The sequence below is a fragment of the Martes martes genome, assembly GCF_963455335.1.
Source record: "Martes martes genome assembly, chromosome: 16".
In the NCBI taxonomy this organism is placed as follows: Eukaryota; Metazoa; Chordata; class Mammalia; order Carnivora; family Mustelidae; genus Martes; species Martes martes.
In genome coordinates this window covers 52052207-52067462 of record NC_137904.1, presented here as the reverse complement: position 1 = coordinate 52067462, position 15256 = coordinate 52052207, and the positions used below count along the sequence as shown (strand labels likewise).

General features: G+C 38.1%; 1 protein-coding gene across 2 annotated transcripts in view; it reads right to left on the bottom strand.

Annotated features, from left to right (window-relative positions):
• The window catches only part of HELZ (helicase with zinc finger), a 157532-nt gene that overhangs the window by 59859 nt on the left and 82417 nt on the right, over positions 1 to 15256 (bottom strand). For both annotated transcript variants that reach the window (XM_080826445.1, XM_080826446.1), the window contains exons 19-23: positions 10382 to 10560; positions 7456 to 7574; positions 6165 to 6310; positions 4336 to 4483; positions 1100 to 1283 (exon numbers count right to left, since the gene is read on the bottom strand). In XM_080826445.1, coding sequence (XP_080682571.1) covers positions 1100 to 1283; positions 4336 to 4483; positions 6165 to 6310; positions 7456 to 7574; positions 10382 to 10560 — 776 coding nt within the window. The remainder of the gene's footprint in view (positions 1 to 1099; positions 1284 to 4335; positions 4484 to 6164; positions 6311 to 7455; positions 7575 to 10381; positions 10561 to 15256) is intronic.

Genomic DNA, 15256 nt, shown 5'->3' with positions numbered 1-15256 from the left:
ATACCATGTGGAATCTGAGAAACAAAACAGGTAAACATATGGGAAGGGGGGGAAGGGGAAACAAACCATAAGAGACTCTTAATGACAGAGAACAAACTGAGAGATGATGGAGGGAGATGGCTGTGGATGGAATAGACGGATGATGGGTACTAAGGAGGGCACTTGGTGTGATAAGCAGTGCGTGTTGCATGTAAGTGATCATATGTAAACTAAAATGTAAATAAATAATGAAACAAATGCCCAAAGTCTGAGGGATCTGAACACATGGTACAGTGGAACTATTTTGTCCCCATAACCTAAAACTGTATTGCTCTCACTATTGTACATTCGCGAGAAACCTAAAACTGTAATTGTACTGAACTTTTCCAGCACTCATGTGATAATGTTGCTTCATATATTTAAAAGCACAAACTCGGGGTGCCTGGGTGACTCAGTCAGTTAAGCGTCTGACCTCAGCTTAGGTCATGATCTCAGGTCCTGGAACTGAGACCCACATCGGTCTCCACACTCACTGGGGAATCTGCTTGTCCCTCTCCCTCTCCCTCCACCCCTGCCCACCCCTGTTAATAAATAAAATCTTTTTTACAAAATTATAAAAAATAAAAGCACAAACTCTACAGCAACTAATTACATGAAGGTAATTTAAATGAGCTGCTGGTAACTATTCATTTAGGAACGTCTATAGGTTAAAAAACAAACTGTGTCTTTAAAAATGCATTTAGACAGAATATGCTTGATAGGTACAAGTTTTTAAAAACCTCTATGAACAAATTACTCTTCAGATAGAGTATGCTGACAGTAGGTGTTGTACACTACCGTGATTATAACTACTGCACACAGATGTAGTGTGTGGCATTCACACCATTATGATCACTGAAAAAATCCATTTGTTCCTACTTCTTTCAACTGGATATAAAAACTTAACAAAGAGGTAAATGAGTTTGACCTTTAATTGCCCAATTTGGCATTAAAGAACTTGGTATGAAATGAATACACAACTGCTTGTCCAAAAAAAGATCTGGAGAATTAAAAATCAAATGTGCACACACTTCAAGAGTTAAGCATCTGAGTAAGTTGATTCCTTTCAATTAATACATACCTTGAACGTTTAGCACCCTTTCTACATTAACATCAGATAATCTCTTTTTTCGAAGTTCAGCACGTATCCTGAACACTTGATCAGCGTATGGAGTGACCACACCAATACTGCCGTCATCCAACTTCCCCCACGCTACTGGCCACTTCCTTCTCAACTCTTCCACACGCTCCACCACTTCGAATACCTTTAAACAAACACACATATGCATATTAAAGATATGGTAACTGAAACAGATGTAGGAAGGATGCCATTTCAGCAAATGTCATTCAAAAACCTCTGAATAGAAGTAATGCTTTGTTGGTATGAACACGAGGAGAAAAATTTTATGTACCTTTCAAAGAGTAATTCTACCCAAGTAAAATGCACCTAGTGAAAACATGAATATCAGAAACAATGTAATGGGCTATTGGCCCTCACCCTTCAGTCAGCCTCCATTCTTAAATGGGGGCACAGGTTCAATTTCCTATGTAGGGAGGAGGACTGGGACAGGGCCATGAAACTGGCAACCCCATCTAGGGAGTCAGGGAAGCCATTCCCCACATTCCCAAGATTTCTCAGTCCATTTGGTCCGTATCAGGCCAGTGAAATGAACAGCCAGCTGAAAGATTCCAAGAGTCAGTGCCCCCATGAAGTCTCAGCAGTACAAGATCTAGCACTGTCGCCCTCCCCCATTGATACAACTAAGCAAAGCAGCCAAGAGCTTAGACCAAACCACAGCTGGGACTAAGATAAATCTGGACTGGAGAGACACTTCCACAATTCACTGCCTTCTGGTAGTACAAGTTTGCTCAAGCCATTTCATTAACCTTATAATAAAGTAACACCATATTTTACCTAACTGAATTTATTTGATCTATTTTAATACAATGAATTGATCAAAGTTTCAATGCTTGGCACAGTGGGGGACACAAAGATTAATAAAACATGCTCCTTGCCTGCTGGGAGATTGCTGTATATTTAGAAAACAGATTCCATATATATGTATATTCCGTGTGTGTGTGTGTGTGTGTGTGTGTGTGTAAACAGCAAGCTCAAGAGAGGGTCAGGCAAGACTCTAGGGGCACAGAGAAGAAAGTTGTTTTGTTTTGTTTCATTTTTAAGATTTTATTTATTTATTTATCTATTTGAGAGAGAGTGTGCACACGCGAGCAGAGCGAGAAGCAGAGGGGGAGGGGGAAAGGGGGAAAGAATTTCATGTAGACTATGCTTAGGGCCCAATGTGGGGCTCAATCTCACAACTCTGAGATCAAGCCCTGAGTCAAAACCAAAAGTCAGACGCTCAACTGACTGAGCGACTAAGGTGCCCTGAGAATAAAGTATTTTAAATTTATTTTAAATAACATTATTTAATATTTGTTAAAAATATGTACTTATATTTACAGTGTTAAATATACTTAATAAAAATTTGATAGTATTTTTATTCCTTTTAAGAACTTGAGGATTATCAGCTAGGATTCAGTTCTCACTGCCAGATATAAACTCAATGAATGACAGCAGTATAGACTAGGGTCTCCCCACTGTTATGATGATTTAACATGAAGTGCTTCAGACATATGGACTGTCCAAGGGTTCTGAAGAGTAAGCGGGACTGAAGGCATGGCGCTGTCAAGATAAAGAACAAGAAAGGTGGGCCAGAGTCTACTGCAATAAAGAATAAGAAAAAACTATTTTCACCCACTTGGTTAAATATGGGGGTGGATGAAAATTGGGGAGACACCTCTACTGCTCACCCCACCCAAACACACACACAGAGTTCCTGCCACTAAGCAATACAGAACCACTTCTCTACCTCATCCCTCTGTGAAGGGATGCCTAAAACGGAAGTCAAAATACACAGACTTGGAATGATGACGTAGGAGCTTGGGGAAACTTCTCTCCCAGACAGACATCTATTAAGCTGGGCAAAATCAGCAATCAGTCTCTGGAGATTGATCAAAGACTTTACAAGAAATTGAGAAGCATTTATTCAACAAAGTGTACAGAAACTCAGTCAGAAGAGGGAGGCCAGGGCATTCGAACTCTGGATGCACCCATCCCCGCACAGCTCCTACAGAAAGGCTATCTCAGTAGCTGAGAGGCACTTCCCACCTTCCCTAGCTCCCTGGGCTGAAAGAGTTACTCCAGGTGGTTTTGGCAGCTGGTGAGCATCCGATCCCATTTTCCACAGCTCCAAGCCGCAGAAGACCTATATTGAACAGTTAATAGCAGTTGATTTTCTTGTACTGCCTTCTAACTATAGACCTCTGATCAATTTTTAAAAGGAAAGATGAATTACTGTTACATAATAAGATGCATTTCTTTGTAAATAAAATGAGCAAAGCATGGGACTCAAGAGAAGAAAGGGAAATGGGAGATCCAGATCAAGACCCATTCCTCTAATGACCAACCAACCACACCCCCTCCTCTGGGTTTCCTGAAGTCCAGAACTCCACTCCCTGTGACAGCCAGAACCTAACCCCAGAGACTCTGGCCTGCTGACCCTTAAAGACTTCACAGGTTTTTGTCTGCTGCCTGATCTGACCATATTACCCACATTCTCTCTAAACTTAAAAAGTCAGAAACTGTAAGAGAACCATACAAGTTACAGCACATAATGGCTTAGGAACACTGTCAACTGGGCCTGTATGATCTATCTGGAGCACAGGATTCTGCAATTCAAGTCTCATTTAACTCGTAATTCGTTTGAGTATGTACTATGAAATACAGTCTATTTTAGTTAGCTAACAATAATAATCATATGAAAATAATATTGGCTTTTCTTTTAAACGAAGTCATGTATGTTGTATTTTGTCATAAGAAATGTAAACCAAGGGGTGCCTGGGAGGCTCAGTCAGTTAAGCATCTGCCTTCAGCTAAGGCCATGATCCCAGGGTCCTGGAACAGAGCCCCATATCGAGCTCTCTGCTTGGTGGGGAGCCTGCTTCTCCCTCTGCCTGCTGCTCTGCCTGCTTGTGCGCTCGCTCTCTCTCTCTCTCTGTCAAATAAATAAAAAAATAAATAAAATCTTGAAAAAGAAAGACATGTCAATCAAATGTAATCAAAATGTAAATCAATTTTTGTTTCCACAGGAGATTCATCTTAACAAATAAGTGTAATACAAAAAGAATAAACTTTACATACTATATTCATGTAAATGACATATAACAGGATGACAACCCAAAATTATAAATAAACACTCAACAAGAACAGACCACGTGAATGTGAAAATGTCAACAATCTGCAAAAAACTAAGGTACCTCTGCATTATTATAAAAAGCTGTGCTGTTTTTTTCTTGTACATCTTCCCCTCGTGCTGTAAAGAAAGTTAGTGGGTAGAAATCCTTGTGTGCTGGTTGCTTTCCACTGGCCATCAATTTGCCCTCATAGAAGAGCTCAGAGGTGTAACTGCCAAAAAAGACCAAAATAAATAAGTAAATAGACAGTGATTTATCATCAAAATTAACTTCACCCATAAGGAAAAAAAAATTATCAGTCAACTCTAATAATGCTGCTTTATGTCCTTGATTGATTTTAATTCAAACATCTAACATCTTTGAGGGCAAGACTGTCCCCAAAATTAACCACAGCAATAACAACAGGGTAGGCTCCGGGTATATCATTGCTAAATGAATCTGGTCAGGTATGAAGCCAGAATATAGAAAGGAAAGGAAGAAATGACAATAGTTCAATACGAGATGAGAATCTTGCTCTATGTGGAAATTACTAGCTATTTTCTTGGTTAACACATATTTTTATTTATATGGATCATTTACTTATACATGCAAACACAAAGATATATAGACACTGTAACACACACACCCAAAGGATACTGAAGTCTTCAGCTGCAAAAAGAATACTTTCTACAGATGAAGATACTAAGTACTTGATTCATTACTGACTACAGCAAATGACTGGCAACAACAGACTCACATTTTGAGAGATTGATAAAAGTCATAGTTAAATCTAAATTTATTTTTATACCTACCCTATTATTTTCAGAGAAACCTAAAAACGATTTTCACTAACATCATCAATATTATTAAATTATATTAAACTTTTAAAAAATTTGGGTGCCTAGGTGGCTCAGTGGGTTAGAGCCTCTGCCTTCGGCTCAGGTCATGATCCCAGGGTCCTGGGATCAAGCCCCACATCGGGCTTTCTGCTCAGCAGGGAGCCTGCTTCCTCCTCTCTCTGCCTGCCCCTCTGCCTACTTGTGATCTCTCTCTGTCAAATAAATAAATAAAATCTTAAAAAAAAAAAAAAAAACCCTTTAAAAAACTCTAAGTTTTTGGTGAGGCAGTGACCAGAAAGTTGCAAAAAGGGCTTTCCAGAGTGCTGCTAATGTTCTGTTTCTTAATCTGGAGGTCGGGTTACAAAGGCATGTTCAATTCGTGACTGCTCATTGAACTATCACTTATGATATTTTTATTTTTATAGATGCATACTGTATTTAATAGAAACCTTTGGGGCACCTGGGTGGCTCAGTGGGTTAAAGCCTCTGCCTTCAGCTCAGGTCCTGATCCCAGGGTCCTGGGATCGAGCCCCACATCGGGCTCTCTGCTCTGCGGGGAGCCTGCTTCCTCCTCTCTCTCTGCCTGCCTCTCTGCCTACTTGTGATCTCTCTCTGTCAAATAAATAAATAAAATCTTTAAAAAAAAAAATAGAAACCTTTAAAAACTTCATGACTAAGTTTCACAGGTTTTCCTTCCTTGCTTGCTTCCTCCCTTCTTACTTTTAAAACAAAGGCCTTGTATAACACGGCCAGACATAAAAGAAACTACTACGTGTTCTGTCAATACATTTGTTTATTACATCATATAGTTTTACATACATCTTACATATTTAGTCACAGAAAAAGATCCTAACTGGTAGAACCTAAAATTTTAGTTTCCAGATTGCCCTACTTTGTGGAACATGACAGCTGACCTCTGAGGCACTCTTTTTCAGAAATAAAATTTCACATAACTTGCAATGTCAGGGACACTGTGTAACTGTGCTGGGAATAGCCTGTCCCTCATTTCCAGTGCCAGAGTGAGCTCCCTCCCCCCAGACTGCAGGAAGTGTGATACACGAGGGGCACACCTACTTGATGATAGCTTCATGGGAGCGGTAGTTCTCACAGAGGAGGATCCTACACGGAAACTCAGCAGGGTAATGCTCATAGAGTCGATCAAGTAATGAAACATGAAGGTTTCTCTCCCTGGCAAACTCGCTGTAAACAAAAGGACTGAGCTGTAACAGACAAACATACAGAGAAAATTTAACTAAATATGCAAGTAGCACTTTTTTAACCTACTTATTAAAAAAATCCACTATGCTGAAACCTCTGATGTTCTAAATCTCAACATGCTGAATGCTGGAATGAACAGAATCAAAAATACTTTCTCTGAACAATTTTACTACCTTAAAGAACTGGGCTAAAATTTCTAACTCTTCATTTCAGTATATCAACACAGCACAGAGTTTCCACACATAGGTTAACAAAGGGCTCCCCCAACATAATAAATAGCTATTACTTCAGTGACTTTCAGAGATGCAACCCTACTGCACCACTGCAGGAGTGAGGCAGTTATCTCACTAAAACTGATCAACTATTTAAAAGGGTGAGCTGGAAGGATATACAGCCTATGATTCAAAAATTTAATTGAATAAACAGTAAAATAATGCTTTTTATCTCATAAAGTATAAGGAGCCATTCTTGATCATACTTTTGATGACTAGAGAACAAAATTAAACTGCTCTTGGCAAAGAAACATAAATAGAATTTCCTCCTCTACATTCAACTCTTTCCTGATGTCGTCAGAGCTACAATACTATATAGGTTCAATCTCGATTAGAGCAGAAGAGAAAGAACTTCAAACTGCAACTCTGTAGAACAAAGATTAACAGAAAAATTCTATTTCTCTTTCCTTATGTAGGTATTGAAATCCATAAACTCAGACACATTCTTTGAGATGTGGGATATTATTCTGAATTAAGTACACTGTTTCCCATGATGGCAAAAAAATCAACCCTTCATGAAAACAAACGTTAGGGACAAGAACTGGGGAACTGTAGGGAGGTCAACTTAAATTTATTTTCTAAAGAAAAGTAAAAATCAAATATTCACACTTAGAAAGCTGGTCTTCAAATTAAAAACATGACATATAACACGACAGACTCACTCATTCCACTCTCTATCCAAAGAAGGAAAAAAACAGTGGGATAGTAATTTTCCTTCAGAAACGGCAGTATTTTTCATTATTAGCACAGAAATATTTAAAGTACTTAAACTGTAATACATGGCACAATTTCATAGGACGTTTTAGAAAACAGAATATTAAACATTAAAACATAATTAGTAGCTTCTTCGATACGATGACTCAGAGGGCACATACCTGCATGTGATCACCAGCCAAGACAATCCGAGTGTTTTTAGTTGCTAATGCTAGAGGCATAATGGTTTCACACTCCATGGCCTGGGCAGCTTCATCTAATAGAATGTGTGTAAAAAACCCTACAAAGTACAGTATAAACACAGTAAAGCATCTCACAGCGGCAATAAAGGCAGCAGTACTTCCTTCCTTTTCTGCTAAGGAAAGAGTTCAGTGTGCTGATTTCTGAGTTAGGAGTACTTTTAATGCCCATCCCCAATTTAGAAAATCATTAATTTAAATCATTATGTAAAGAACAGAGATGGAAAGAAATAACTATTCTACCCACTAGTAGATATGAAATGGCATCTGGTGCTAAGGGCCCCCAGACGAACAGTTGACTGAATACACATAAAAAAGATGTTTAAAGATAGCAGCTTTGCAGCAAAAAGAAGGGCCAGCAACTAAACACTGATAGTCCTTTCATTATTTGTGTGATGAAATATCGAAAATAAAACAACGGCAGTTTATAAGTAGCTTTATTGTGCATATTAAATATTAATGAAAATCATACCTGAAATCTAACATAAGGGAGAAAGTTATAATCCAACCTTGACTGAAACAAAGGGACTGTCGATGAGCAGATTCACTAATCTGATTAGTTAGGGGGTTTTGTGTGTGTCTGGTGTGTCTATAAAATTACTTAGTCTAAGAGCCTACCCTGGCTGAAAAACAAAATCACCAGCGTGCAAAAAGGCACAGACAGAAGCCAACCATCTAGAGTAAGAGGCATCCCACATCTTGAGTGCTACAGCCACTCGCACTGGGGCACAGGATTCTGTGTACAGAGGGAGGAGGAAGTCCTTTTGCTCTGAAGTGGGGGAAAGAGGCAAAAATCCCATGGTCTCAATATGGAGAAGGAAAAAGTTCTCCCCTACTGCCAATACACAGAGTTAGGAAGAAAGGGGCCTTCTTTTTACTAGCATAGCAAAAGAACGAAACAGTTTCTCAACAGAATGCCAGACTTATAAAACTCTCTGGATTGATAAGTCTCCTGTGAGGAGGGCTCAAGAACCGAACCTCCATTTCTATCCCTATTTCTGTGAATATCAGCAAGTTCCAAACCATTTTGTATGCAACTTGTTTTTAGGTTGGGAATCTTCTAAATCTTACTGACCAGCAGTAATGACCACCATCATCATCCATTCAGACAGATGGTTATGGCTATGGTTGACAGTGTAAGTATCAACAACTGTTGTCTATTTCCTGACAGTGGCCCAAACATGACAGAGCCTTGTGCATTTTTCTCCCTGTTAAGGGGACTTTGTGCTTTTTGTTCTACAAAGCTAATTACTTGAAAACTACTGTTTTCATTAGATGACATTTTAATTAAATAGAACTAGGCTTGAATCATGAAAGTGGATATATCATGAAACTGTTACAGCTATCACTTAAGCTAGCACAGGGAACTTGAATTAATCAAACTGATTTAGCCTGAGCCTTGGTTTTCTTTTCTGCCAAAGAACCCTCCCTCCACGGGGCTGATATGAGAATTAAATGAAATCAAATATAAGTAAGCCCAGAACAAAGCACATGGGCAACTTCTAAGTATTCTTCCATATTCTGGCTCTTCAAAGCCATTCTTCACTTTCCCACAAAAGTATACTGTTTGGGAGGTTTGGGAATTTCATCTAAGCGGCAAAAAGGCAGAGTATAACCATGAAGTAATGAGACTGATTGTTAAATAAACATACCAAAATTTACATTTCAAATAAGTGTTGTTCCATTCAAAGAAGTCAGTTGGGAGGAAATAGAACTCACTCCAATGATGCAGTCACTGTTCAAAACATTTTTGAAACTCTGCTTTTGTAACTGCCCTCACCAGCCAGCTATGAGCTGCATGCACAAGAAAATAAGTCTCATTACATGAGAGGCACGTCTCTCTCTTTTTTTTTTTTTTTTACCCCTAATGGCACTGCTCAGTTTGATCACCTACCTTATTTACCAGACATGGCTCAGAAAGATTTTGAAGCTCTTCTAAAATTAAATCTACCCTCAAAAAAGAAAATTTGGCCACCATTCATTCATTTAAGATAAAGAGAGGTTTATCAAGGGCCTCCAGGTGTCTATACCCTGGGCCAGATGCCAGGAATTCAAGGTGAAGAGAACAGTATCTACCTTCCAGGGACTGGAAAGTTCAAAAGAATCTGTCACTGGCTCTGAAAGCAATTCCAAAAGGAGAGAGCAAAAAAGTGTTGAGCAATGTCAACCATTATAACATGGAAGTAATAAATGAATATTCTTCCAAAGCAAATACCTTAAAGTGGTACCACTTTTTGATGGTTAAGTTCTGCCACACTTATCAGAATTACTTGTCACCTTTTATCTGTACTTCATATAATATTAGTTTGATTTTACAGATCCCGTACTTAAATATAATAATCTTAATAGTATGTCTGAAAAACCTATCATGATTGTTGTCTCTACACTGTATAACACACAGCATTTTAAAACAAAAACTTGAAAAAATTGTTTAAAAAAAACACATACTATCCAAATTTGAATTTTTCACATGGCCAATAGCAAGTAAATACCATCTGATAAGAGAACAAACAGAATAGTGGTCACTCAAACGTCTAAACTAGGGGTTGACTTTGTTGGGTTTTTTTTTGGTAAAAGGCCAAACAGTATATATTTTAGGTTTTGTTGGCCATACAATCTCTGCTGCATCTACTCAACTCAGCTACTGTGGCACAAAGGCACCCATACATAAAAAATAGGTAAATAAATGGGCATGGCTGTGTTCCATCCAATAAAACTTTATTTATAAAAACAGACATCAGGCCAGATTTGGCCCACAGACTATATAGTTTGCCAACCCCTGGTCTAAACTGAATGCAGAAGCCCTATGCATTCAGAAACACCCTATCTGTGTCTTGAGTCAGCATACCAGGTTCAAGGTCCAACTGACAGAGGTACTGGGAAGTATTCAATGTAACAACAACCACTCGGTGTTTAAGAATATCTTCTTTCTGTGGCATCTGAAAGGTGGAATGTGCGCTTGAGATCAAACAGTACTGATGCACAACTGGGTGGACAGTCTTTACCCAGCGATTTCTGAAATATACCCTATAAAAGAAGATAATATTTCCTATTTATATTTATTAACATCTTACCAGCATAATCAAAAAATTAACATTATTGTCTTAAGACTATCATATCTGAAAATTAACAAATAAATCTGGTAACCATTAACACTCTACTGAGTTAGAATTTAACATACAACTGTATATTACATATAAATGTACGTGACTATGCCCTACCAAAAACGGATTCAGAGAGCATATGCACTATCATAAAATAAATATCTAATTATTTTTAAGTGTTCAGATCAATCTTACAACAGAATGACCAACAGTTTCATAAACACTACAGTTTTTTAAGTTCAAAACATTCCCATTTGGGAATTACTTTTTTTCCAGAATATTCTTACAAAAATATACTTAATTAATATTGTAATTATCTATGCTAGTAAAAAATGGTAAATTGCACACCTACAACAGAAACTTAAAAGTTATCTGCATTTCACTTCAGAATATATTCTTACACCCATGTTTAAATCTAAAGGAGGTTTATCTATATTATCTAAGGGAGATTTAAAAATAAATTTAAATTTTGGACAATCAAAAAATCTTAAGAGCATCTTTCCCTTAACTGCAAAAGAAAAATATCAATAGGCCCATGCGACAGACTACTAAAATGGTACAGAAACAAGGCATCCATCCATCCACCCACTCACTCAGTACAACAAAGATATACTGGGTATCTGCTATGCTCCAGCACAGAGACAAATCACATGGTTTCCAAGCTTTCATAAAGGCTTTGATTTACTCTGATTTTAATGGAAAGCCATCAGAGAGCTCTGACAGGGCAGTCACATGCTCTTATGTTGATAAAGGACCACTCTGTTTCTCTGGACAGAATATATAGTTTGGGGAGCGGGTGGGGGAGGGCTGGACAGTGGTGTGCTGGTAAATGTTGAATGACCAGCTTGGAGGGTAGGGGTGGTGCTGATCTGTAGTGTTTGCTGAGTTCCATGGTATAAAATCCACTACCATGGCCAATTTCAAGCTACCAATATGATGTCACCGAACATGAACTTGGGAAGACACGTACATGACTGGGTCTCACAAGCTGGCTGCAACACGCAACTGACTGGGACAGGGGCAGGGGAGAGAAGCAGGGAGAGCAGTCAGGAGGCTGTTATAAGGGTCTGGACAAGAAAAAAATGACAGTTTGGATCAGGGTGGTAAGAGTAAAGATGTGAAAATGGTTGGATTCACTACACATTTAGAGAGTAATGCTGACAGGATTTAGTGAACCAGATGTGCAATTTAAGAGAAAGGATGATTCTGTGCCTTTGAAACTAGATGAATGACAGTGGTGTTTACAAAGATGGTGAAAGTGAGGAACAGATTTGAAGTGAGAACAGAACTCAGTTGTGGACAAATTCAGTAGCAGACATCCATGTGGGGCTATTCAATAAGCAGGGGGATAGATAAATCTGAAGTTCAGGAGAATGTCTGGGACAAGAAATATACAACTGGGATAATATTTAAGCCTAGGGACTAGACGAGATCAGCTGGAGAGTAAGTGTAGATAAAAAAGAAACTAGTTGGGAGAATGACTGATGGTTACCCCCAACATTTAGAGACAGGGAAAGAAGAGGCAAACAGTAAAGGAAACTGGCAAGAAGCAGTCAAAAAGTAAAAAAGAACTCAGGACAGCATGGGCTCCAGCCAAGGGATACAAACATCCGTGTTACTAAATCTTTTGGTTATTCTCCAGGCACTTCATGGTGCTTGACCACTAGCAGCATCCAGCTCTGCTGTTGCTCCCTGCATGTCACACTCTCTGCCCTCGGCTCCCATGATTCAGCCGCTCCTTGCCTTCGTTCTTCCTCTCTAGCTTAGGGTTCCTGCAGCTGACTCATCACACTACTTTTCTCAGGCTCTGTTCTCTCCCGGCCCATCTCAGCCAGGCCCATGGCTTCAATCACCACCAATACTCTTGACTCACACATTTTTCTCTCTCCAGCCAAGGCCTCATCATCTCCAGAATGCATATCAACTTTTTATTTAACATTTGTCTCCTTCAGGATATTTCAAAGGCAGCTCAAATGTAATATGCATAAAACCGAATCTCATGATCTTCTAAAATGTGTTCTCACCTCTCATGAAACACTTAAAACTGATTATTACTTTTCAGCAAAGCAATAAAAAAGTATTTAATAAATATACCTAAATATAAATAAGAAAAGTCAAGAAATATCTTTTAAAAACATTACTCTGATAGGAAGGACTGTAAACTTGATAGAAGTAACCAATATCACTTCTAAAAGATGCAAAAATGGGAGCACCTGGGTGGCTCAGTCAGTTAAGCATCTGCCTTTGGCCTGGGTCATGATCCCAGGGGCCACATTGGGCTCCTTGCTCAGAAGAGAGCCTGCTTCTCCCTCTCCCCTAACCTCTCCCCCTGCTCATACTCACTCTCTTTTTCTCAAATAAATAAAATCTTTTAAGTAAACAAATAAATAATAAAAAATATTAGTTTAATAAAACATAAATAATAGAGGAGTTTTAGGTTTTAATAAAAAAATGTTTAATCTGGGGCACCTGGGTGGCTCCCTTGGTTGAGCAAATGTCTTCGGCTCAGGTCGTGATCCCAGAGTCCTGGGATCGAGTCCCACATCAGGCTCCCAGCTCCATGGGGAGTCTGCTTCTCCCTCTGACCTCCCCTCTCAAGCTCTCTCACTCTGTCTCTCTCTCAAATAAATAAATAAAATTTTTTAAAAATGTTTAATCAGATCAGCAAAGTAGAATTTACTTTAAAATAAATGAAAAATCTTGGGACGCCTGGGTGGCTCAGTGGGTTAAGCCTCTGCCTTCGGCTCGGGTCACAATCTCAGGGTCCTGGAATCAAGCCCCGCATCGGACTCTGCTCAGCAGGGAGCCTGCTTCCCCCTCTCTCTCTCTCTCTGCTTGCCTTTCTGCCTAATTGTAATCTCTCTCTTTGTTAAATAAAGAAATTTTTTAAAAAATCTTAAAAAAAAATGAAAAATGTCATTTTACAAATTATCTGAAAAAATAATTTATAAATTATGATTCCATAAATATTAACCAAAGTATGTGCATTTAAACCAAGAAATTACTAGAAATTAAACTCTAAAATGTTAGTGGTATTTATCTCTGTGTGCTGAGATTATAGATAATTTTATTTTCTTCCTTGTTCCTTTCTATATTTTCCATACTTTCCTAAATGAACATTTCACATTATAAAACTGGAAAAATGGTTTTTCAAATTACTCATCAATTCTAATGCCAAGCACCACTTTTTACTCAAAGAAAAAATAAAAATAGAAGTTCTAAGTCTCACTACTGACTTTTTTTACAATTACCTTGGAAAACCACCTCAAGCTGAAACTAGTAAGAAGACCAAGTTTGATTGTTAAGAATATATTTCCTTAAAAGTAAATATTCTGGTGCTGACTTCAAAAAGTTTAAATACTTTCTTGGTGCTTTCATTTTGTGCAACATTTAAGGTAGACACTATCTATAAGATTGTTTGAAACACAACTAACATTTTTCAAAACTAGAGAACAGTGACAAGTGACACCTTCAAGCTCATAGTATTAAATGTGACACCAACTAAGTAATTTACATATTTCTAGGAACAAACCATCCACAGATCCCACATGAATTATGACTGTTAAAGTAGGGATTGTCTGGTAATAAATAATTTTAATTCACTGAAATTTTATTCATGTATTGAATTCATAAACAATAAACAACCCTTCCAAAATGTTATTACACAAGATACTACAGAATCAGAAACACCTGATTCCAGAATAAAATCTATTACTCTGAAGATCTGTACAAAACAACACATACCTTCTATTTGTCCAGAAAGCAATAACTATAGACTCTCTCCATAGATAACCTCTATCTACTAAGTAATATTTCTGTCAGAACCAGATACCGATCTTCAGAACCCTACACAGAAACCGTGTTTTCCTCTCTCGTCCAAATTAAGGTCTACTAATTCTGATGAAATAAGAGGTAAAAGCCAAACAAAATATAATCTAAAATGGTTTCTAAAATCGCCATCCCCAAATATTTCAAGCTCAACTCCCAGCAAGTAATATAATTTTATACATTTCAACTGTAAATGTGTATATTTAAACATATGTACTGTATTAAACTATTTAATACTTATGACCATTTTCAAATGTTATGGCATTTACCATGGCCCACGATGCAGAAGGCAAACTTTAACCACCTTACACCACAGACACAGCAAATCTTGAAAGTCACACGCAGACACTTAGTGCCCCCTTGTGTTCCTTCCCCTGTATCCTGGGACAGATAAAGCGAATCTCCCCAGAGTGCTCAGCCAAGCTAATTTCCTCTATCCCATCTCTCATATCTTTCATGTTTGTTGTCCATCAGGATAATTACAAATTAATCTGAATTAATGTAATAACAGATGGTACTAATAAATTTTAATAATTCAATGCACCATCCTCCTAGGAAATACATTTACAAGTTAACACCATTCCCAAAGAGAAAAACCATGGAGAAAATATAGGACCACAAAATGACAAGATTTAGAGAAAGTCAACCCTCTTCTTATTTTATTCCATTTACTAAATGCAATAACTAGAAATTTAAGTACTTTCCAAGCTTTTTGACTGAACCTCCCTTGAGACTTACAGAGAGATGAGATTTTCTGCTAAAGAGCCAGTTTCTGTGTCTGGGCCACTACA